Source organism: Anas acuta, chromosome 12, assembly GCF_963932015.1.
Source record: "Anas acuta chromosome 12, bAnaAcu1.1, whole genome shotgun sequence".
NCBI lineage: Eukaryota > Metazoa > Chordata > Aves > Anseriformes > Anatidae > Anas > Anas acuta.
Genome location: NC_088990.1, coordinates 17,147,381 through 17,173,456, shown reverse-complemented (window position 1 = coordinate 17,173,456; position 26,076 = coordinate 17,147,381). Strand labels below are relative to the sequence as shown.

At 37.7% G+C, this 26,076-nt stretch overlaps 1 protein-coding gene across 4 annotated transcripts in view; it reads right to left on the bottom strand.

The window, feature by feature from the left end:
- Positions 1–26,076, bottom strand: part of THSD4 (thrombospondin type 1 domain containing 4) — a 299,631-nt gene that overhangs the window by 95,009 nt on the left and 178,546 nt on the right. Inside the window, exon 1 of one of the 4 annotated variants that reach the window (XM_068695299.1) lies at positions 19,353–19,602. The exons of the other annotated variants lie outside the window; for them this stretch is intronic. Coding sequence (XP_068551400.1) covers positions 19,353–19,424 — 72 coding nt within the window. The 5' untranslated portion in view covers positions 19,425–19,602. Of the gene's footprint in view, positions 1–19,352; positions 19,603–26,076 lie in introns of those variants that run through there. 4 annotated transcript variants of the gene reach the window in all.

Here is a 26,076-nt window from a genome sequence, read left to right as displayed (position 1 = left end):
GCTTGCTTACAGCTGGGCATCTCATGAATGGGAAGCTCTGCTTAAAGCTGTGTACCTCATCTTACCTGCATCTTGTCATAACCTGTGAGATACTGGTTTCTTCAGGGTGTTTCACAGCCCCACTAGAAAACTGGGTAGAATACCTGACGTATAGAAAGACTTAGGTTCAGAGAAGCACTTCACAGAAATCAAAACACTGTTACTTAATAGGTAGAGTATCACTGTTTTGACATGCCAGCGCTGGGTCTTCAAGGTGTCTTAGCATGTTTGCACTTGCCTGCATAAGTGTATTCTCTCTCACCGACAAGTATGTGCACCTCCGTGCATTCAGTCTATGCTCTCAGGCTTAGGAAACCCTACATACCATCTTTAGAGTGAGAAAACAGATGTGGGGGCTTCAGTATTGGTTTAAGAGGGAAAATTGGTTCAGAATAAACTGAAGCAGAATGAGAAAATTTTACAGTGTCACACAAGTTTGATTAAACCAATTTCAGCCAACCTTCAATATTTCACAATTTTAAATTGCTTCTATGTGCTTTCCTTCCCCTCTTCTCTCAGTTTCTTTTAAACTTGGACTCCAAGCCTGATGAAAGTCAACTTTTAATAAATCAAATAATTTAACTTTTTTTTTGCTAGCTTTGAGCACAAGGTGATGATAAGAATACATAACATACCATTATCCAAAATGTTTATACCTGAAATTTTGCTTTTTGAAATTTTTAAGTCCAAACTTCTCTGTTCTGCCAGTATGCATGTCAAAGAGCCCAATCTGCCACCTGAAATTAATTCTATCACAGAGAGGTATACTTCTCCCTTCCTCCTTGAATGGAGATTAAAGTACTCAGTCTTTACCCAGGCAGCAGAAGTAACAAATAGGAAATGGATACACATTTCTTGCATATTAATTTTCTGCCTGTCCTCTGTTTTGCACCCAGCTTGTAAGAAACTACGACAGACAAAGCCTCCTCACCTGTTTATCAACTACAGTAAGAATTTTTCCAAAGATTTATGTGAGCTGCAATGCTCTTCATACATATGATCTTCACAGAAATTAACCGGCTTGCTAACTGGTGGAAAGTCCCTACTTTGAGCCCAAATCTGAAAAAGTTATATCTACAGACCTCTAAAGGTTTGATGAATATTTTTCCTATATTTCTTTATTCTTTTATTCCTCCCCTTGAAAAGGGAGGAACCCTGTCTATCTGGGTCTGTAAGAGTGCTTTCAGCTTTCCACTAGCTGTGCTTTCTGCCAAACAGAAGCAAAACAGAAGCCTGCAGAAGGTGAGAAAGATTTGCTGCAGGGGAGGGGCAACAAAAGCTTGTGCTCCAAATATCAGAAGTTACATTAATGGACGAGCTGCAAGAACTAAAATCCTGTCTCACGGTCACTCAGTCAGTGCTCTCCCACTCCAAGACCTAGGGCACAGGCTGCCACCTGATCTCCTTCATTTCCCACAATATTCCATCTGCAAGTCCTTTATGACTCACAGGAAGGAAAAAAATCCAGCTTTGCCATCCAAACGGAATTCCTGTATCAGAATCGGAACTAATTATACTTAAGGAGCAAAAAAAAAGATGCTAAGTCTTACAACAGGATGCAAAATCACACTTCCAGAAAAGCTCAGGTCTCTAATGCAGGCATAGATTCTCATCACTCTCACACAAACACTGGTTTTCCATGAACCAATTTGTACCCTTAATATTTTAGTAAAAGGAACAAAAATGATTCTTTCCCTCAGGTTTGTCTGAAGGAAGCATACAGACATTGACTTTCCATTTGGCGGGGAAGCACGTCTGGTAAGCTGTTATGATGCCACCGCTGTACTTGCCTAGGAAATCTGGCAAAAGTGGCCAGAACCTGTGAAGTCAGATGGTCCCACAAATGGACTGCCACGCTCATGTACCCTACACAAAAACAGTGAGGATGGATTTTGCCTGGGAGATCAGGATGGCAGGAAACCTGTGCCAATTTACAAAGTCAGTGGATTTAAATTTTTGCGGCACTTTTTTCCTTTCTGAGTGGCAGCAGTGCTGGGCTCTGCTGCAAGCAGGTATCCCCATCAGTTCTGTTTCCACCTGTGTGTGTTCCACCCTGCCACGTTTTGGAAGGGACAAAGCTTACAGCATCTGGGAACAAGTCAGAGAACAAAGAAGCATTACTACTTCATCCTCTTGCATAACTGGAAACCACTCACTCTTCAGGTCAAAAAGATGCTATTCTACCAGGTTGCCATGATTGATCTTAGAAAGACGCAGCTTTATGGTCTTCTAAGTGTTCTTCACTGAAAGGGAAACTTGGAAGTAATAAAGCATTTTCTTACAACTGAAACCTGACTGCAGCTGCTGCCAAATCAACAGCAAGCTGGCTCCAAGTATGTGGAGTCAGATGGTTTCAGCTCCACCACTACAGGGAAACCAGCTCTGCAGCCTGGCACAATCACATTCTGGAAAGCTGCCATGATTGTGCATTGAGTTAAGCTCCAGACAGATTGCAAAGGCTGAACTTTAAACCATTTGTATTTTTAACATACACAAATAAATTTATAGCTGCATAAAAAATGTCATGCTTCAGGGATTAACCTCTAATAACCTCTCCTGCTATGTTAACAAAGACATTTAAAGTCTGCCTCTCCATGTTACACAGGACTCAGATTAATGAAGGCAATTCAAAAAGAAATTTTAGGGCCTCATTATATCTAACAAGGGATTAGTGACACCAGCAATTTTTAAGACCATTTGTGGACACTTTGATGCTGCCCTTTGGCTTGGGACTCCATTTTATGTCAAGATCCCCAAATGAAGGTAAGTTTGGCAAGATGAAGAGAATGTTGCAGAGGTAAGTGGCGTATGACTTGAAAACTGAAACCATTTTCAGGATGTCATTACATACAACTGTCTTTGTAGGTATTCCACTAGGTAACAAGTCAGTGTTTTTTCTATTTAGCAGATGAAAAAAAAAAAAGTGTAGTTAATCAGGTAAAGCAAGCTGTCTTTGGACCATAGTTAAGCTCATGAAATGGAGTTTACCAATGAAGAATACATATGGATAGGCAAAACCAAAAATTCTTGTATCGCAGTGTATTTCACTGCTTCTGAACCCGTCGTCTGCTCTGAGAGAATATGGAAACCTTACATTGCCTCCTACATCTCTACTGCTCACAAATAACAGTCCTCTGAAAAGTACACATGCTGTTTCTTACCTCTGAAAATTAATTTTTTCTTCTGTTTTTTTAAGGCCATTTCAGTGTAAGAAAGCTACTGGAATCGAGGTCGCATAACCTTGGTAGCAAGGCCAGGCATTAAACTTGTGGGACACGTCAAAGTCGCCCAGATACAATAAAGAGACACTTACAAAAACCTTCGTTCATTCAGCAGTTATTGAATGGTCTTAGCAATAGCTGCTGTACCTCAAACAACAAAAATCTCCACCACGGCTGGAATGTGCGATGTCCTAGTCAGAAAGAAGTTCCACATCTGCAGAGAAATGTGACAGCAGGAAAGGTCAGGAGTTCAGCTTGTTTCACATGAATCTTAAAGATGTTTCTTGGGCTTGAAGGCTGATTCATTTTTCCATACTGGAATACTATGAGACCTTCAATTCTGAATGTACCATTGTAGACAGAAATAATGATTTATGATTTTGCACCATCATTTGTTCCCATTTTTATCAGAATTTAAGTCCTGATGTGCTGAGCATTACTTAGGGGACTCTAGTCAGACACTATGAAGCATTCCCTACCTCTCAAGACCAAAAACTCCATACAAGAAGCCTACAGTATATTAGGAACTAGTCAATAGTTCCTAATAGCTCTGACCAGTTTTAACACACTATAAACTTTACTGGATTACCTTTATATTTTAGACAAGCACCACAGTTTCTGATAACAGGAGATAATGTAAAATATAGTGATCCTCCTGGTGCTGCTTGTCAGAAGGCGGCGACAGGTGAGCTTCAGTCTTACCTCTCTTAGTGAATCCACACAGAAGTGAACTGTTCTGATTCTCACAACATCAGAAGAGCTTCAGTTGAAGTGTCTACCTAATTAGACATTAGAGGAGTGTAATGGGAAAGATCCCTTACATCAGGGGCAGACTGCACTATCAAAACTGAAACAGGTAACTAGAACCTAAGGCATCGTCGGGAGGAAACTACAGCTTGCAAAACAATTCTGATGACATTCCAAATAAAAAGATAAATATATCAGAAACTTGCCCTTTTGCCTACTTTCTATTTTAAAACTGTTTCCAAAATTATTCCAATTTTTAAATGGAAAACTCAAATGTCCTTAGACAGGTTTTCATGACGCTGGATATTTTCTGTGAACTTGTCAACTTCTCTGACTATAACCTCCAAGGACAGAAAGCAAGAAAAAGGAACTATGATGGAACTTGTCAGATTTACAAGAAACACCATAAGACAAGTTGACCTGCAACAGAAAGTTGGACATGCTTATCCACAAGGATAATTTTAATCCTACATTCCAACATGAGCATTAATGCTTCTACTTTTTGTCTAGACAAAACAGTAAAAACACTTTAAAGTAAAAGGAAGAAAATTTAGTTACATTTTTTAGAGCTTCAAGGACATGAAGTTTATTTTGACCATTGACCATGAATTATAAGGTTTCCACAGTTTATATTTTATCTGAAAAAAAATGAACGAATCCCTAGAGTAGCAACCATTCCACCGAATGGAGGTAGAAAAGAAAAACAAACCAAGAAAAAACAGCAACAACAAAAACCAACGAATTTTAAAAAGCCAAAACCAAACCAAACCCAAAGCAATCCAAGAAAAAAAAAAAAAAAAGAACTACTGAACTTCTAAAGCAATCAGCTCATGTCTGATAAGATTCAACAATTCTAAATGTGACTATCACAAACTGCTCTCTGTAGTTTGGTTTTTATACAACCTACACATAACGTAAATGCACCTCAAGTCTGCAGTTCATCAAAAATCGTGTATACCTGAGATGCAATATTACATTACTTTTACTACCCAGAAGATGGTATAAAATACAACTGAAACCAGAAGTGCAGGCTCCTATTCACTTGTGTCTGGGACACAATAAATACCAACAGCACATTGAGGATGCTTCATCAATAACAACTCATGGAAGATTGGGTGGAAAACAGCTTTTTTGTCTGAACGGTATGTTCTGATTAAAAGCAAAGAGACCACAGAAACACGAAATGCTAGCATTTATATGTACAGCTAAATACATTGGTGAGATAGGTTTTCAATAGAAAAGGAGCTGTTACTCATTTTCTAGAATGACTGTATCACAATTACAATAATTCTTCATGGTTTAAACGTCTTCAAACTCAGAAGACCATTATTTACACACAGTTACACAAAATGGAAAAATACATAAGGAAAGCATATCTGTAAGTAAACATCTCCATCGGCAACCATTCAAACAAAAGACCTCCAGCAAAAAATGATCTGTTTGGATCAAATGAGTATGAAATTCCTTACATAAATTAGTTGAGAAAAATTTCTAGGCCTATGTAAATATCATGGCATTACTTCACAGTTTTAGGGCTTAATTGCTTGTGTGCATTCCAAGTACTTTAAGTATTCTACTTAAAAGTAGAAATAGATCAATAATCTGAACACAAATATCTTAAGTTTTACCAAATTTGACAAATGTAATAGATATTATCAATACATACTTATAAAAGTGCTTCCATTATTAACCAGAACACATTCTGTTCTAGCCATGTACAAAAACTAGTTACATTTAATCTTCTCAGTACTATCTGAACCTCTAAAAAACACCCACCGAACTTCATTCGAGTGATGTTACTAGGACCAACATATTAGTTATGTTTATTTGAAGAACCTGTTTTGAAATATATGATCAGGTATGCCACCTGACCACAACGGCCACATGAAAACAATACAAGAAAGCTGTAAGGGTTGTGGCTCTCCTTACTTTGCAGAGGATGATGCCTCCTGCTAAGAGGGATCTCTCAGTTTAGCACTGTAGTAATCCATCTGTGTGACAAATACATTCTAGGAAGAAAACACCCATCCAAGTATAAAAAATACAAAGGCTTCATTTAATTTTCATTTACATATCCTATAGATTTCTAATGAAAACCACGCTATTAGTAAATTAAAATGCAAAATTTTGACTCAAGCTTTAAGCAAATTTCACAGGAAGAAAAAAACCACTGGTATTTATTGCACCAAAGAGAATATCTCTGCAATTAGCCTCCTTGCCTATAAAACCATTAACAATGGAAAACTGAATCCAAAACTTTTAGGGAAGTAAACTGTATAAATTAAATAAATGCCTAAATAAAATTCTTGCTGGCTGAATAGAGCTCTGAATTTTGATACTTGTCCTCAGAAGATCTGAGTCTTAAAAAAATAGTTCACCACAGCCATAGAAGACTTTTTAATCCTTTTACATCATCACTGCAACCCTCTGAAGTGTCCAAGCAATGGGCTCTCAGAGGTCTGTAGTCATCAGATAATTACCATTCAAACATTTCTGATCTAATAAAACAAAACAAAACAAAAAAACCCTACATCTTCATATCTGTAAGTTTGAAAATTCAGTGAGTGAATAATATATTTACCGTGCTACTGATATATCCCCTGGTCTCTAAGACAGAGGTTTAATATTTTCATAGACATAAAGCAAGTCATTGCAAACTTCCCCTCTCCCTGGGAAGGTGGTGGGTGGAATACAAGAATAAAAAGAGCAATTTCACAACAGCAACAGTTATTTTATAATACTAAGATTATGAAGTTGAGTAAAGCTCCCAGACAAATTCACAAAAAACATGCTCTCCTGTTTATTTCTTTTTGGGGGCTAGATTTAAATTATCTATACTATCAGAAATTAACACTGGATGGGGAGCCAAAGAACACTGATTCCTGTATGGACAAACAGTTTTGCTTCTACCATGGACTGACAGTCAATGTATAAATAAATGTCAAAACAGAACTAATTAACCTTGTCTTCAGTTAGAACGTGGTCAGTTAATATTACTCATACTGAAATACTGAATTCTGATTGAATTGTTTTTCTCCCAAATACAAAATTTCAAGTAGCTTTGAGACAAAACTCTATTATTATTTGTATTATTTGGTGAGGAAACAAAGAATTGTCTTTTATTTTCACTTAAACAAAAAAAATAGCAAAGCAACTAACCAACAACAACAACAAAAAAGGAGAACAGATGCAATGACTATTTTAAAACCTTACTATAAAGTCCATCTTAACAAAGTCTTCATTATTAATCTCAGCACTATTTAATTGCAAAAAATAAAATAAAATCCTGATAGCTGATATCTTCCTGATATCTGCACCAAGAGGAACTTTTTATCTAAACAATTTTTCCAAAGCCTCACATGTCTGAAGATGTCATTTACCACAACATCTGGATCTTAAGACACTGTGTAAGAAATACACACGTAGAAAATCCATCACTATCATGCTTGTAAGCCCTACCCACTCCTAGGAATTTAATTCCTAACTTTTCCATAGTTGCCAGTAACAGCATGGTCTTAACACAGCTTGAAACAAGGCTGCATTACTTTGTGTAGAAATTGCTATCATCTCCAGCAAAAAGCAACACTTGCTATGGTCCTACCTGGGCAAGAAGCTCCAGCATGCGTTGTCAAGGGAACTTCCCACATGCCTGAAGCCCGGAACATGTTCAAGTACTTTGCTGAATAGGGCACGTCTCTGGTAAAAGGGTACCAAAACTTCAGGGCTATATTATTTCATTTTTAATCACTGCTGATACTGAAAATTAAAAATGTTCATCTTCGGTAGTTTAACTGTTCTGGCTACCTAACAGCAAGGCCTTCAGACACTGACACAGTCTTTTCCTTTAAAGATGCAGATGCTTTGCACTTTGGACAGAGATTTAAAAAAATAAGTAAAATAAAATAAAATAAAATAAAATAAAATAAAATAAAATAAAATAAAATAAAATAAAATAAAATAAAATAAAAAAAGGAAAAAGGTATTTCCAAAAAAGGAAAACAGGACCAATACTGTGGTAATTGCTGTAATGCCACAAAGTGCTAGGACATAATCATGTATTTTTAATTTTTGTAAGTGCAGACCTGGCAAATACTGCTTTTGCTCTTTGCCTTGGCCTGAGAGCCCCAGCTTTTACAAGCCCTTTGAAGCCAGACACAAAGACTTCATCAGTACGGACAGAGGACGTGAAAATTTACACTAACCACCAGTGATGGCACATACAGCAATTCAATTATATAACAACATTTAACATCTGGAAAAGGAGGCACAATAAGGCTGAAATAGCACTTTTCCCACGTGCAGTATTACTAATCAAATATTCATGCAGCTTACAACCGAACTCTCTGGGAGACTGCTTTCATGACTGAAACACGGAGCCTGATTCTCCAGCCAGTTGGTGGAAGGCTGCTGGCCAGGCAGAGCCACGCACCATTAACTGGTGCAAGGCACAAGCCTGGACTCTCCTTGGATTACACACAGCCAGTCACCAGTCTCCACCTTTTGACTGCATTTTACAATTAGACAAACATTTCAAAACTTGTTAGGTTAAAACACTATTATGGGTAGTGCTTTGAATAAAAAAGGGACTTCATTGCTCCTGAATTTTAGCATCGCCATTCTAAACCTTAAAATGGCTGCACAAAGCTTAGTTAGCTCTTTTTTTGGATGCTAGCAGTAATATGCATCGCACCAGATGTTTTTTCCTTCTTAATGTTGCAGGATACCTCATTTATTTCCAGATCCTCTCAACCAATGGATTTACAACTCAGCTGCTGTACATATACTTTTACAATGAGTATAAGACTTGCATCTGATCAAGGCAGGCAGGATCTTTCCTAAAATCTGAGTCACTTAGAATGGAACCTCCTGATGACAGCTTTAAATCAGTGAAAATTTGGCTTTCACCATCTTCAGCTGAGCCAAGCCTTCACCTCAACATTCGCAGTGTTGATCCTCCCCTTTTGCTGCCCACCAATGTCTCCCTAATAGGTTCCACAAGGCTAATTGGTTTTCATGTCCTTTCCTTTCTCTCCTACAGATTCCTAGCCAAATCCTCTTAACGCAAACAATGTTTTAAGCAACAGTCAATGTCCACTTTTTACTTTTGGAATTTTTGCTGTGTTGTTTGTGACAAAGTAGAAATTTTCTTCAGAGGCGAAACAGAAATAATAGCATTTTATAGCAGCATTAGTCTGTTATCCATGAAGTAACTTATCCTTTAAAGGGAAATGTGAACGTTATACTAATTTTAACTTGCTTGCTAGATACTCCCAGCTTTCTCTTAAACAGAGAAAAAGCCAGTTCTGAAACTTGAGCAAAAGCAGTGCAATAGCGCTATAAGCAATGAAATTCACTCTGCGAGTCCTGAAGTGCTTCTCCTTCACTAAAATACGGCTTCACCAGCTCTCTAGTGCTTATTTAGCAGCAGAAAACAGCTGCAGATGTTAACTTTTGATCTCATCTGCTCTCAATCAATTCCTAAAATGAACGGTTGCATGGACGGCTGGAGCTACACCAACTGCCATTCTTTCCATGAACTAATGGACTTCTCTGCATCACAATGCTGACTTCTGACAACATGGAAAAAAGTATTACATTTTTCCAAGTAACTCCTACTTTTTCAGTATCTTGTCTTGTAAATATATTTCCAGATTCTTCTTTCCTAAAACTGCCTTTGGGAGAACTGTAATAGGATTAGATAGCTCTTTTTTCACAAGCAGAACGTGCTGCAGTTATGCTGATAAAATTAAAATTAGCGTATCAACTTCATGTATCAGCTACTAAAGCCAAAAACAAGCATATAAAACAACAACAAAAAAACACAGCTTAACAAATGACATTTATTATCACCTTTAGACTAAATAAATAGTATGGTCTTTTTACAGTTTGTTAGGAGTGAGAACAAAGAAGAAAGCAGAACAGTATTTGATAAGATTTCTGGCCTGATTCTCACTCAGATAAATGTTCCTTTAAAGCCTCGCTGTATTGACACAGCTATGTGAAGTTAGTACACCTAAAAGTAAGACCACTAATCTTCCAGTTCTTAATAAATTCTTATGATTTGAACACTACACATTGCTCTGCTTATTTATTAGACATTTTTATGTGGCTAGGAATGGATTTCTATCATCACAAATAAAGAATCGTGTTATTCCTTGTCACTCGGTATTTCTGGCTCTCATCTGATAACTAGAAGTCGTAGTCATTCAGGAAGAAACAACTGGATACAACCAGTCTCTGCCATCTTGGTCTTACCAGAGGTAATCCCCAATAGTCATGCTCTGACAGCTGCATGCATTAGGTATCTTCTTATTTCCACTCAGACCAGCCTGACTGTGTGGATCATTCTTAATTACTGGTTCCTCTGGTTCATCATTCTTCCAAGTGCCATTGTATCACCAATAGCCCAGCATCTCGATGAATACAACATGTTACCATTGCTTAGTGTGGTCTCTATCAGGCAGCCTAAAGGACAATGCTGAACAGTTAAAATATTGAAATACTGAAGAATTCCCTGAATACCTGAAAATTTCAGAAGGATGAGGTGCAGCCACACGTTACCGTCACCTCCTCTGTGACGAGCAGGGTATGTATGCACTATCCTTAACTGCATGGGGCTACAATGCTCCTTATTACTTCTCCACAACACCAAGAATATGCTTGCCTGAGATGCTCAGTATCAAAACATACAAGCAAATATTTAAGACTGTTTTCAGTTCAACAGACTGCCTTAAAACATGTATTTCTAGTATTTCAGAAAAAAAAAAATCCATTTAATAAGGAAGTAAGAAATGTCATTTATATAGTTATTCTGTGTCCTAGTGCTTTCTAGAGGATATTGGCTCATAGCTAACATCAAAACAGTTGGTGCCCCTGGCTAGAATACTTCACTATCACCTGCTCATTCGAGCACTAAATAAATCTCAGCTTTCAAGTACTTACAAGCAAGAGTCCAGCACGTGTTTCAAATGCTCTATTCATGTACAGATGTTAAAATACCCTCGATACACTGAATGCTTATGAAAGGTTTTTGTTGTCTCATCAGCAGTTAATTGCTACTCATTTTGAAATTATACTGAAATTATTACATTAAAACAGTACAAGCAATGCAAGGTATCGTAACTGCTAACCTGTAAAACACCTCATGCCTCACAGCTTTAACTTTGACTGTATTTCCTCTTTTTTTTTCTTTTTTTTTTTTTTTGGAGGGGTGGAAAGGAGGCAGGGTGCAGGCATCATGGCATCACACAAGGAGTAAAAGAAAAATATACAACTTAAATTACAAAGAAAAATTAGATCCTTAGAGGGGGTAAATTCTTCTGTTAAATCTATTAACTGCTTGGGATTAAAACGCAGCATTTCCACATGTTTTTGCCATTGCTTCTATAATTTCAAATTTCAAAGAGCAAAGAACCAAATCTTGCTTTCTTTTTTCCTGCTATATTATCCTTTATTTGCAATGAATTACAAATTAGTCAGTATCTTTTCAGAAAACAGTTATAAAAACCTTTTACACCTTCAGTTGAAGAAGTGGTTTCTAACTGACATATCTTAACAACAAAAGGATTTACCTTTAAGTTCAAAATGTTAAAGCTTTCCTTCCCCCACACCCCTACGCACCAGTATCTTGGGAAGAAATGACATGAAAAATGGAAGCAACCATTATGCTGTAGTCAAAAAGCAGTTATGGGTGAAAGAATTAATTTATTGACTCCAAATTCACCTCACTCCTCTGTGTCTGCCAAACAAGTGGGAGTGGAAATTTGTCAAAAAGTTCTGTCTCCTGATAAAACCTTCCTCACAACCCACACTCTGGGAAAATAATACTTGTAACCCATGAAGAAACAGACTGACAGCTTCAGGCAATCACATACACAGGCAAACCTTTAATTTAATAATCTCTCATGCTCCACTTTCATGTATCTCATTTAGAAGGAGTCTTTAAACAGAAGCAATGTAGCTGCTGTCAGTGATATAATTGCTGTGTTGGTGCCTTTGGGTCCTTAAACACACTAGTGGATGATGTTTGATCCCTGCTCTTGCCCTTTTGGCAGTGATGGATAGAAAGTGATATGCAAGGAACAATCAAGCAAGCCATAGATCATGTAGGCATAGGGATATATGTCACAGATGCCAGGCCCTTTCTGTCCCATGTCTTTCAATCAAGCAGTGAAAATTTGCTTTAGGTTCCTGATCACTGCATAATTCCCTCTAACCCTTGACTCAGGCTCTGAGCACTGCTCTGTGAGCACTGCTGGCAATCTATCTGCAGCATTATACCTGCAAGAAGGCTTGTAGCAAAATTACAGTCTTGACATTAACAGCAGGGTGTTTGTTTAGTTACTTAGCACAGCCTCTTTTGTGTGCCAGGTCTCATTTCCAGAAGAGTCATGATGGTAAGAGGCTGAGTAAATCTATTAATAAACTCGTCTCTTTAAAATGTGTACATCATCCACATGCAAAATGTAACAGTGCTGTACACAAACTGAAAGATAAACTCAGAGGCTGAAAAACAACAACAAAAAAAAAGTGTTTTAAGAAGTGATATTACTTAAAAGCAACTGCCAGGAGTTTACAAGATCTTCTACTCTTTTAATTAAAAATTTTATGAGTCTTGGAACACATTCCTGTGCACCTATTATACATCAGAGCATTTAAAAAAGAAATCAGAGCCTTACAACGTTACCAAGAAGAGATGGGAAAACCAAAGAAATCTTCTTTAGAAGAAAGAGCTATTTATACAATAACTGTTATGGCCTAAAAGCAATTACAAAGACTTATTTTACCTTGCTAGATTGTATTTCCCCCACAGACACACACTTTTTTTGAATACCTTTCAGTATATCCTAACATAAATTACCTGCCCCTTAAATTCATTGCTCCATTTATACAGCCAGCATATTTGGAACAAATTTTAAAATTCTAAGAAATTCAAAATACACTGGCTATGCCTGAAAAAATAAATAAATATTTCAGTGATAAAAATACTTTCATTACCATTCAATTTTAAGTGAATTATTACTTTAAAAAGTAAAAGGTGATGAGAAAAATCTAAAGTAAGTAAATGAACAGAACTGATACTGATAATAAGCTATGATAAAAGAAGTGTTTTGTAAACTCTTAGTTCCTAGGCAAAACATTTTTTCCAGGCATAATATTCAAGATAAATGCTTGAAAATATGTCTGTCTAATAAGAATTCCAGCAAGTTTCTAGAACAGCTTTCCAGAAAGTAGTCTACAAACCTTGTGTAAGAAACAAATTAGCTCATCCATCACACGTAACCATTTATTTGCTAATGACTTGCTTAATTTAGCTCAACTGTGGTAGGACTGAGCACGATGCAAGAACTAAAGTGGGAATTACTCTAGCCCTCTGTCTTTTAGATCAATCAGGAAAGCCTGTATATCCGGGACCAGAGCTCAAAGACTTTTAAAAGGCTGTGGATCTAGGCCTATGAGCTGCGAGTTGCTAAGGAGGTATCCTTACAGACCTCTACCAGTACCTACAGCTGTTCCTATTTCAGCCCGTCTTTCCCACAGGAGTAGGTGAAGATGTGCAATATAGGAAGAACTAAAAGTCCTACAGGAATCTTGCGAAGATAACTGAAGGAGCATTTTTTCTCCGTAATCACCAAGTGTACACTTAGTGACACTGTTGCCACAATGTAATTAACTTTCAAGTATGCCAGAGGTCAATTAAACTTGTTCTGTAGCACTTACAGCTACAGCAATACTCGGAGCATATTCCTATAATTTGGCTATGTCTGTGGATATTTACTTGACAGGATTATTTTTCACCTACAAAACATCTCGCTTTCAGATGTTAAACTGGTGATGTCAGCAATTGCTGCCATATGTAAATTACCATCTGTTTTTTCTAACTCAGCATAGTGTAATTTTAAAGTAAATCCAAGTAACAAACAACTATCCAAGGAGTTCGATCCCCTCTTAGTTACCAACCCACAAAAGCTCTCTAACATTCCCATGCTTCGTAACAGAGGGGTTATGGGTGATTTTTATGGGAAAATGTTGTCAAAGTGACATATCAATTTCTCAGGAGAATCAATGGAAGCCCTATTAATCCTGGCTTGCAGGTGGGAATACTCAGGTACCGAGATGAGAAATGGTTTTTGTCAGCATGTGAGTGGGAGAAATTATGTTTGCTTTCTTACGTGCTGGCCCAATGAAAGTCAGAGACGGAAAAGCCTGTTTTATTGGGTCCTCTAATGTGTTCCTGCCTGTAACTGATGATGTTGGATCAGCAACTGCAGGCTGGCGACAGAGCAGACCTAGCTTAACTCGTTCGTTTCCAGGCCATGGAGAGCTTCTTTTGGACACTGCTGAGATACACCACCACTGAGGATCTGGAAAGGTTGATTTGTCAAGCTTATCTGAAAATTGTTCTTATTGACAACTGCTTTGACCTTTAAAACCACAAATGCACTAAAAATTCATCAGCTTGCTCTTGTTTGACTTCCTGATTAGTGGTCTCCCGATGCCCCTTCAGGAGTACACACCCTTTGCCACACATGCACGAGGTTGTACCGTATGCAGCAGAAGGTGCCACCAAGGTAAGAAACTTTACTCCAACAAGTGAGAAGAAAGCAAGTTCTTCATCGGCAAGAACAAAATATTCAGGAAGCAGTGTCAAAAGGGCCGTGACCTCAAGTTGCCTTTTTTTTTTCCTCCCTCTTCTTGCTTAACAGTGTATTTCTGACATCAGCAAGAAAAAGCTCTATCTGTACTCCGCTACATGGAAAGTAAGCAACAAAACGAGGATGTGTTTTTCTCCCTGGCTACCTCGGGAACAGGTCAGTCACTCAGGGAAGAGTTCTAGATGCAGCTACACATAGGTACCCAGAAGGTGTTTTCTTCAATGCTCTATGAAGGTGTTTTGTTTTGTGTGTGTTTTTTTTTTTTTTTTGTGTGTGTGTGTGTGTGTATGTGTGTGTGTGTGTGTGTTTTTTGTTTTTCTCCAGAGCCCAGTACAGCACAGAATTGTATACATGCATATATATACACATGCACACACACAGAGTTTTAAAAGAAAAATCATAACTTCAAGTTTACAATGAGGATCACCCATCTTTAACAAAGTAGGAAATATAATAAGTAGGAATGGGAGAACTGGTTCAGGCTTAATAAGAATTCTCTTTAGTCTCTTCTGAAACCAAAACAATCTACCTGTTATTAGGAAAGAATAAAAAACAATTCACCTTTAAATATAATTTAAAAAATACTAATAATTTCCATGCAAGTCATTAGTACATCTTCTTTTGGCCAGAAAGGGCACAGACTGGTTGCAGTCTGGATTGTAGCTTGTGCATACAGTTCAGATTAATGCCTGAATTGAATCTTCTAAAGTTTGTCATTCATCTCTTTAACCAACTTTTCAGTTAAAAATCCTTTGGACTACTTAAGTGTCCTGACATTTCTTGCAATGGGTTGAATTTCTGCAGTGTGATACCTAAACCTGTTCAGAACTGAAGGCTCCTTTAAAATGTTGACAAATTCACGCTGCTTCTCTGATTTTGAACAAACTGCATACTGCAGAGAGGACAGTCACATCAAAGCCAAAATGGGCGTGAGCTCATGAGAACAGAGTCATTCGCATTTCTGTGTATTTATTCCCAGTCTTGCAACTTGGGACATTGCGTAAAACAACAGTACTTCAGGTATCAACCCATAGGACACTAATCAGAACCAGCAGATTTTGAAGAATACAAAGATTCAGACTCAACTTACTCAGACTCCCTTATGCATTTTACCAGGTAGAACTTGATGTTTTCACTCTATGCACAAATTCCAAAGGGAAGGATTTCATATCTGTGATAAGTAAAATGCTGCATTCACTATTCACTTAAACTCACTGAAAGCTCTTAATGCGTCACGTATTTTTATGATCAGATTATGATTATTTGCCAGATTAAAAAACAGATCAACACTTACTTCACATGCGAGGCTGCTTCCTTTTCATTACTTTTATAATCCACAAGCTTGGTCAGATAAACTGAGTTATTTTTTTTAATGCTGCTGGCAAAGAATACAAGCAAAACTCAGTAATGTACAATTTGGCCATGTTTTTGGGTAAGAGAATCTTGAAGAGGCCAGGCAGGTGACTTCGGTAGATTTGCATAGCTTCACCAACACCTATTGAAATAATAGTACTAATTCAAGGCTAATATGCACAAGCTTATAAAAGCAATAACCCTACTACAGTGGGAAGAGAACTGAGCTGTAATAACTGAAACCTAAAGTTAAATTCTCTTCTCAAAATACAGGTATTTTCAAGTATAAGTATTCAAGTATACTTAGAAAAGAAGATTTAAAAGGCTACCTCTGAGGAAATGAGTGAAGAATGATGATTTAAACCAAGTGTGATGTAACTGCTCGTTCACGTGTGAGCTGAGAAACAGAATATGCTAGGAATACACAGATTGGCTATTCCTCAGCAGGACTCTCCATTTGCTCCAAGATTTGTACGATCTAATGAATCTAGCTAAACCGATGACCTTCATGCAACAGATGACTCAAAACTACCAGATAAGAAGTTGGCAGGAGGAAACCTTCATTAAGTATTGTTTTGCAATTAAAAGTGAGGCCTTACACATTCTGCATAGTATCACATTTGCCCTGCTTTATCTTTATTTTGAAATGTTTTATCACCCAGGTTGCGCGTTCAATGCCAACTAAGCCTTAGCTCTTTCTCAGACCCAAGAGATAGATGTACAGTCTGTTGATGAAGACAACATCTTCTGGGATGTTCAGGAGCATCTTCTGGGAGATGAAAGAGACTGGACTCTGACCATTTAGCAAGGTTGACCACAGAAGGGGATAGCAGCTGGAGCTTCCCACTATGGCTGAAGCAAGTCATGCTTATTTCCTAAAAAGCATATAAAAAATTTTTTTGCTCTCAGCCAGTGCAAACACAGGCTAAGTTGTAAAGCTATACAACCGTATTTCCCTCCTAAATGGAAAAGTGATGCAATGCAGTTCCACTGACTTCACGCTAAGCCATTCCTTAACTCAAAACCAAAAGAAAATCAAACAGAATTATACACACATTAGATCAAGTTTTGAGAATCATTAGGGTAAAAACTTAACATCTTCATTTTTGTAGTTTTCTGTTTCCAGAATGGTTAATGTTCTGCAGCATTATAGCAAGGAGAGAACAGGCTGGCAAGAAAAGCAGCTTCTCGATGACTGTATAATCTATCGCAAGCTGACACTTTTATGAGAACTTTAAAAACATAAAACTATGAATCCATTAAAATATTCAAAGAAGTAAATAGAACACTTCAAAGGATCACAAAACTACAATACATATTCCTTTTAAAAATGGCTTCTCGCTTACTTTTCCTCTCCTCAGATCATTGCCTCTCCAGCACGGGAAAAATCCTAATTGAGTAATTTCCTACAGAAATAATATTTATGTAGCCAAGATTCTGCAGCTGACGCAGGGAAAAGCACAAGATTATCAGGTGGTCTCTTACAATATAGGACAAAGAATTACTGTATTAAAAGCAGACAGCATAGTTTTTATTGCGCAATTTTCAAAATTAGCCATATGAATATAATAAAAGAAAATTTCTCACTGCCTTTAGTAAATCCTACAATCTAAGATAAAGTAGTATGCCATTTCTCTATTCTGTCTGCTGTATGAGCTGAAATTCTAACAGGAACAGTACAGTTTAAACTACTTGGCATATGGATCACAGCACTAAAACATTCCACATTGCACTTTTACTGCAGAAATTCATTTCCAGGTAAGAACACAGCATTGCTTTTACTTTACTTGCTAACGAGGATAATTGGCAGGCAACACTGCTGCTGCTCTAGATTCTTTCTTTATATGGATCTCTGAAGACCACATGTGCATGCAGTAGTGACAAATATTTTCCATATGAGCCACCACAAAATTTAAGGTCCCTCAGCCTGCACAAGGTGAGCCCTTCTGTCATCTTCTGTGCTCAGTATCAACCAGGAAGTTAAAAACTTCAGTGACAACTAGAGGGCAATGATCAGCTTCCAGTCATTCTGATCATCAACAACTTTAAAGACCCTGAGCCTCTGTTGAAAACATTTCCCTGCTCTCCTTTAAGTAGATCACAGTCAGCACAAGATTTCTTTAAGAGACGTTTTTCTTGAATCACAACCATTACAACTCTGCATTTTAGAACACCCTGAAAGCAAAATACAGCTTATGTCCAGGCATATGAGCTACAGAGAATGTCAACCACACGGTGCCAGACAAGATGTTTTTTCCAGTTCACTTCCACTTTCTTCTACCAGGGAAAGTAATTGTTCTGGTCTTTATTAAGCTACCATAAACAGGTAGCCTAACAAAAGACAGGACTAACAAAAGACAAAGCTCTAAAGCAAAATCACTGTTTTCAGATTTACTTTGCAGTTTGCTCCTTTGTAATGCTGTTGATATACTTAAGGAAGATATATTATGGAACAGAATTATCCAGTTATTCCTTCAAAATGCATAAATATACATAATATTTCAGTTTGAAGTGTGAGGGAGAATGAATATCAAAGGTACTAGAAGTGTTTTCTGCCACTAACTTCATTAGATGGAATATTTCATATCTGATGGTAGTATGCTTGATGAATTATTTCCTAAATGACAAATGACTAGATGAATTTTTCTGCTTTGGTATGAAATAAGAACCTGTTGAAAAAAAGCCTGCTCTGATCAGAACAAAAATCTGGAAAACTGTTCTTTTAAATCCAGTAGCAACTTTTAAAGGTGTAGCAAGAGCTGTTCTATTCCATTACTTAAGATTTCTCATACAAATAATGCATAAAGTCTGTCTTTAAGGATATGGCAAACATAAAGGAAAAAAAAAGTGTTCTTCATGCCCTGCTAAAACAACAATACAGTACACATACTGAGTATTTGCACAAAAGAGTGTTATTAAAATAATGCAACGTGCACTTTTTACATACTCACATCCCCAAGGTAAAAACTTTTTCAATCATGCATTTTTTTTTTTTTGTAGAAAATGTGAATTTAACACTACCATCTACTGCTGCAAAGAGTATCCTATTTCTCTGTTAGTAAAGAAAAAATCACACATTACAGTCATCTCACAGAAAACATGTTATATATCAAATTAAAAGAATCTAGCTTTCAAATTAGTACCCCCTTAGTACCTACAGGCTTAAAAACCAACCAAACAAACAAAAGACACCACAAACAAACAAACAGTCCTTTTACACATCAAGCAAACAATGCAACTCTGAAGTCTCTACCAACATAAAAATAATTCACAACCCATTTGAATAGATAGGAAGAAAACTCTGTCGAGACGGTAATTTTTGACATACTTTGCTTACCTCTCCCCCAGGTCTTGCTAACACTGCTGTTTGAAAGTAGAGCAACGTTAGTATCAGGTAGCTGACAAACATTATTACCCAAAGTTAGAGCTACCCTGGAGGAGAAAACCCTCTGCCAAGTACTAACAGCTAGCAGATGCACTTGTGTCTCAGTAACACAGCCTTCAGTTCTTCTAGGTACGACTCCTTCTCCCTCTCCCCCTTTCTCTCGCACTCACTGTACGACCAGGAGCTCTGCGCTCAGCCACTGCTCTGAAGACAACTGGTAAGTTGATCTCTTCATGTAATGACTTCTCCCTGCTGGGGGAGGGGGCTCAGCCCGCAAGGAGCTGGGGGGCTGCAGGCAGTATAAAGCAACGAAGGGGAGGGACAGAAATGGTCACTGCCAAGTTATGCATCTGCTCTGATTCATGGAACAAGCTAAAAGGTAACCTTTAATGCACGAGGAGGTTTGGCAGTGCGTTATTGACTTAGGCAGGCATGATTGGAGAAACAGGCTAAAGCAGCTTGCAAAAGATGCCTGTTGATGGTTAGACAGCATGTGCTACTTAAAGGTACAGCACCTCCTTTTGCCAAAGAAGTCTGTAATAAATAAACCATAAATTAAAACCTCGTCAGGAAGTAGCCTCTGGCTTTATGGTCAGCCCTAGAGCAACGCAATCCCGCACCCTGAACGGCCCAGTCCTGCCGGGCACGCAGTCGAATCCTCCGGCTCCCACTGCTGGCCCGCAGGGACCCAAAGCGTCCACTCACTCTCAAGACTGACGACTGCTTCCTGAAATGGGCCCCCATCCTTTAGGATAATTTTGGAGCAGGATATTGATGCAATCTTTCTTCTTCGTACCATAGTTGAACAAAAGAAAGTGCTTTGACTAAGCCATCAGAACTGAGCGCCCTTGAAAACGGTATTTGGTACTAGAAGATGAGTAAGAGCTACTTTTAAGTAAAGAATAAAGCAGCATTGAAAGCATGATACAAAGCTGAATTATTGAATCTCCCAAGCAGACCAGCGAATGTTTGTCTCGGAAATGAGTAAAATTGCAAACAGAGCTATAAAAGTTGGAGGGCTTCCCTAAGCCAAGTACGTTTGATTGTAATCTCTACGCAATAGACGTTTTGTTCTGTTAAACTAAGCAATACAAAAATAAAGAACTTCTGAACCCCAACAGTCTAAGTACACACATCGAACAACCGGAGAGAACTGTTTACAACATATGTGGGACCCTCCAAGTCCTCTATTCCCTTTCCTATCCTACCTTTTAATTTCTTCCAACTTTACTGTTGCCAATTTATGTATTTTATCATGGGAATGTGAAAAGTTTTGGTTTTCTGAAAGTTCCAGCTCCTCAAGTCAAGAAGTCGCATTAGACTCTCACCTTTCACGTAAATGTAATATTTCTCATCCTTATGGTTGCAGGGGAAGTCTCAAAAACATGACCTGTGAATAACCTGGTCTCGTATGTCAGAGAGCAAACCACATGAACTCAGCATACAGGTACTTTAAATGTCTCAAGACTTTAGAAGGTGGGTGGCAAGGAAAGATTTTGGTGAAATTGAGAAGCACAACATTACTAAGAATTAGATTTCTTTTGTAATTTGGTAAGCTTTGCATTAACAAGAAGTCACTGTCACTGCCTTCTCCCCCTCTGTCCCTTTCTTCTGCAGACTACTACTATCATCTATAAAGAAAATCACAGATGGCAGAAGAAAAGATGTACATAAACAATCCCCTTCAGCTGACTCCTCTCAAGGGAATAGTACCAACTTCAGAGACTTAGAAAGGCGGAGTGAAAAAGATGCAGCACAGAGCTCACGAATGGCTCCTCTGAATGCTGGGGATGACCACAGGAAGGTACCGCAGCCACAGACAGAGGAGCTGTAACAACCGCAGCCAACAACCAGACCTGCAGGGTTTGAAAGCCTGGCACCACAACCTTAATGGTACATAAACCGTCGAGAACCTCTACTGCTATGCTGATCTCATGAATACAATGCTTCCCTTCAAAACCTAAACGAAGGAAGCATTTTTCCCACTTTCAAAGGGAGATGAAGGTTTGCAGTCTGTGCTGCTTTGCTGACAGCTAGATGTAGAGCTGCCATTACAGATCCCGTGTACACCAGTTGCCTGTGGCAAACTCTCTGGACTGAAAACGTAAAGGCAAATAAACTTAAGGAAATTTTCCATCAAGCCCCTGTCAGGAAACCAACCTGTCCCTCTGTATTTTTTTGAAATACATATATATACCACAAAAGGAAAAATGGAAATAAACAAACTGCCAACTAACTAGAGTTCAAAAACACTTTCATCAGGAGAACTCCAACTGCAGTACTTTAAAGTAGGTTCGTTCCTTGAAAAAGCTTTTAAAAAGAAACAACAAAAAAGAACAAAAAACCCACTACCATTTCAGATGTTGTAGCTTGTTATAAAAATTCCAGTAATGAAAGCTTTTTCATGCCGATTGACTTGTTTCTATAAAACAAAGTTTTGCCTTTTTCCTCAGTTCTTCACAAAGTGAACTAAGTAAGCACATGGTTTTGGCACAAAACCACCATTCTTCCCTTTCTCTTTTTTTTTAAATGGTAGGTAGAAAACCAAATTTCAAAACCTAGCAGTAACTGTGATTTTAGTCTTCTCTTTGCTGATCATTCTAGAAAGCAGCACATTGTAAACATTGATGAAGTCTAAATAACCATTATTGGAATGAGTTTCTGAGGCACAGAAAAATGTACTGCATTCCCTTTTAACAATTCACATAACTGATTCTTTCCATACTGATTTAATCTTTCCCCCTACAAAACCATGCAGGCAGAATTCCCTGGAATCCAGAAGCTGGTATTCTGCTCTCCATATTAAATAAAAGAGATCTGTCCATACCTGCTACTACACTGCCATGATTTAATCAACCGAACTGGATAGAATGGTGCATATTCACAACCACAACCTTTCTTTGCAGCACAAAGTAATGGGAAACTTAACACCGCAATGAACTTGTTCTGTTGCAACCAAGATCAAAATTTCTATGAAAACCTCAGTAATTACTATACTAGATATTACAAAACTATCAATTCTATACAAGTCTGTTTATGATTGAAGAGCTACTTCAGGTACAAAGTTCTGCAAAACCAAAATACTTTATTATTATAAAGTGGAAGCACTAAAACATCTAATTATTTTCAACACAAAAGCATCCTCCTTTTACTTAAAAACATACAAGCATATCAAAATTATACTGTAATTATTTTAGGCAGGTTTTTTTAACCAAAATTCCCAAATCATTTTCCTATTTTTATGGAGAAAAGCATCAGAATATTTTGAGAAAGGTTCCTACCACTTACTCCTAGAAATGAAAACACAGAAAAGCAAAATACGCGACTGATCTTTGGATATATGGTTTCATTAAAAATAGGGACTTTCCTCTGTGAAAAAGATTACCTGAGCTTGTAAATATCAATCAGTTTGTGAATGCTGCTTACTGGCTGCCTCCTGAGACACCTAAATCCCAAACAAGCACAAGTTTGTTAAACTTCTCAAAAGCAAGCAATTTCCATTCCAGGTCTCTCAGCCTTCCCATATCTCCACTTGAATTTATGAACAGTATGCTCAGGCAAAACCCTCCACTGTCACTTCCTTCTCCTAAGGTTGTATATGCTTACAAAGCTGACCAAATTCCTAGTATCAAAGTAATAATAAAAGAAAATATGAAAAACAACATTTTTGTTATTTTCATGTATTTGGATTTCCTTTCTACTTCTTACAGCTTTATTGTTTGTAGAAATTAACTCACAAACATTTAAATCAAGACCACATGAAGTATACCCATATATATATCTTTCAAGCTAAAATATTCTATAACAAGACACTGAAAATTTCTGTGTATTTCAAAGTATTAACATGCAAGAATGAAAAACATTAATCCGCATGTCACTACAGGGGAAACACCAATGCTGCTGAATTGGGGAGGCAACAGAGGGCTGACTGCAATATTCATTTGTATGCAGCAGGTAAACCAATGAACTACCTAAAAAGAAGATAGAGGTTGAAAAGAACTGATGTCACAGCAGAACCCACAAGTTAATTTGCTTTGGCCAGACATCAGATTCCTGGAATTACTAACAGGGAAAGGAAATTAAGCAGAAACTGCAAGCTCTCTTGTAATTGTAAATGTTCAATTTAAGAATTTAACAGCAGAGAAAAAAGGCTGAACCTACCTGAGGCTACTTAAAAAAGGAACAAAAGTTTCACAGAGTCTTACATGCTAGGTAGATTTACGCATAAAGATGGTGCCATTTCAAACCGTCATATAGGCATTTCCAAAAATCCTCTCATCTCACTGTTTCCAGGAAGCATTAGCTTCTGAATTTATTACTCACATATTTTAAGGACAGAAGAAATGACTACTGCCCTTCAGCCTGAACTACTGAGAGACACTGAACATAAAAATTCACTCAACACTTCTTGTATGAGGCCCAGGATTTCTTGATAAAAAAAAAGTTTCTTTTTAGTTCAACACTTGAAATTAAAGAGGAGTCTCTTGCTGCTCCAAGAACAGGCAGGAAATTTAGGCTGTAAAAAGAATGTATTTTCCTTGAAGATAAATGGAGGGCAAATTGCAAACGGAGGACAAATGTAGAAAAATGCCACCCCCTACCCTGCCCTGCCTCACTGGTTCAGGAAATACTGCTGCTAAACAGCAAAGGGAGTATTTTACCCCCATGGAGGCTCATACATCCACTTACCTGGTTTCTGGGTTGCACTGGCCAGACAGGAAAGAAAGAGAGCAACAGATCCTCCCCTAGTCTCCCCTCTGCTACCTCCTTGCTATTGCTGCCCTTTGGAAAGAAGCATGCTCATACTCACGCAATCTGAATTTCATGCGTGCTCATACTCACAATCTGAATTTCATCTTGGTCCTTGACCAAGAACAGATGAAATAACAATACATAAAGAAGTACATAGAAGGAGTACATTTGGATTTTTATACATGCCATTAAATAAATAAATACATACATACATACATAAACAAACTTAGGAAGGAAGTCAAAGTGTGAGCTATGTATTACAGCCTGAAGGTTAAATATTTGGAGCCCTATGAGAACGAACCCCAGACACTGAGCACCTGTGAGGAAACCAGTCTCAGACTTTCTCATGTACTTCAGTGCAACTCAGCATCTCTTCCCTTGGTTATAAAGTTGGAAGTCGATTTGAGTACTTCAGGAGCTAACACTTTTCTAAGTAATTTCCAATGTCTTTAGATGTACCCTTCCACTCAAATTTTCTATTCAGAAAGCTGCTAGCTTTATGTAATTTATTTTCTGTTTACATTTCTTGATGGAAGAAAACAATTTGTCCTGAACTGTGAAATGCAGATTGGCTACCAGAACACACAGTGGCATAGGGCATCATGCTTTCCACTGTTATCTGACATAAGGGGGCTAGGCAGATTCTTATCTCTTTCTGTATTTATTCACTTTCTGTATTTATTCACTTTTTCACTGTGCAGTTATGTAGAAGACAACAGGATGCTGTGGAAAAGAGAGATCTTTAGAAGTTCTAGGTAAATTATTCCATATGGTCACTTTTTGTGCTTGCTAATGCTTTCACTAGTTAACCACACTTTTCAAGTTACCATTATCATGTTTCTGTTTATTTCCCTTTCTAAATTTAACGATCCTGATTTTGTCCACTTGTTTCTCATCTAAAGTCACTCCAAGTTCTGGCTTTTCCCATTTCCCATCTTTCTCTGTTACAAGGAAGTGGATCTGACCAGGCCAGTTCAGACACTACACCATTAAAAAGGTGTTTCTTGCATCCTTTGGGATGTTAAGTTTCAAATAGTTAAGTTTCAAATATGCATTTGTATATAATGAGGACATCCCAGGCTAAGTTCCATCACTGGAGGTTTGCCAGTTACTTCAGAAATAACAGAATGTTACTCTTCACTATCATCCTCATATTCTCTTCTGACTACCATGGTATTGGCAGTGTATAGTGCTTTTAAACTAAGCTCAAACACTGAAAAAGAAATCTGAGCATTTCCTTCCCCTGCTCCCCACTCTTAAATTGTAAAGCTCAGACTTTCAGTTGTGAAGCCAGACTACTGAAAAGGCCCACCTCCAGAGAGCTGAGTATTAACCTCAACTTGATTTATCATCTTGAATCTTTCCCGCAGTACTAAATCTATTACCCCTTTCTGTTTTCTGGCATTATTATGTTAGAGGAAGGAAAAGGCCTTGGGTTCTCACCTGCCCAAGGTTAGGCTAGAAAGCATATTTTTCATGGCCGTATTCCAATCTTCTGTATTTTGATGATAGAATTCTGGGTTATGTTCCAGGTTCTCAAAGCACCTCTCTTTCTCTCCAGACAGTAGTTGCATAGTGCAAGTAGAATAAGAAGACATTTAAGAGGCATTTCTTCCTCTGTCCAATGCTACTTTCTGACTACAGAACAGGTGGACACCATGCTTTGAATTTCTAATTATAATGAATAACATTCGTTTTGTGACAAAAGTTTTCCATACAATCGGGAAAAAGGTGAGGCCCCTGTAATATGTACGCATACCTAGTTTTTAATTATAAAAATATACAACCATAGGTCCTGAGGAAGAAGCACCAAAGAATTACATGATGTAATAGACCATGACCTACGCTATGAATGCTAGTATGAAATCTTAATTATAAAGGTGAAGCGTTTGTCACATCCAAAACTAAAATACATTATAATTAG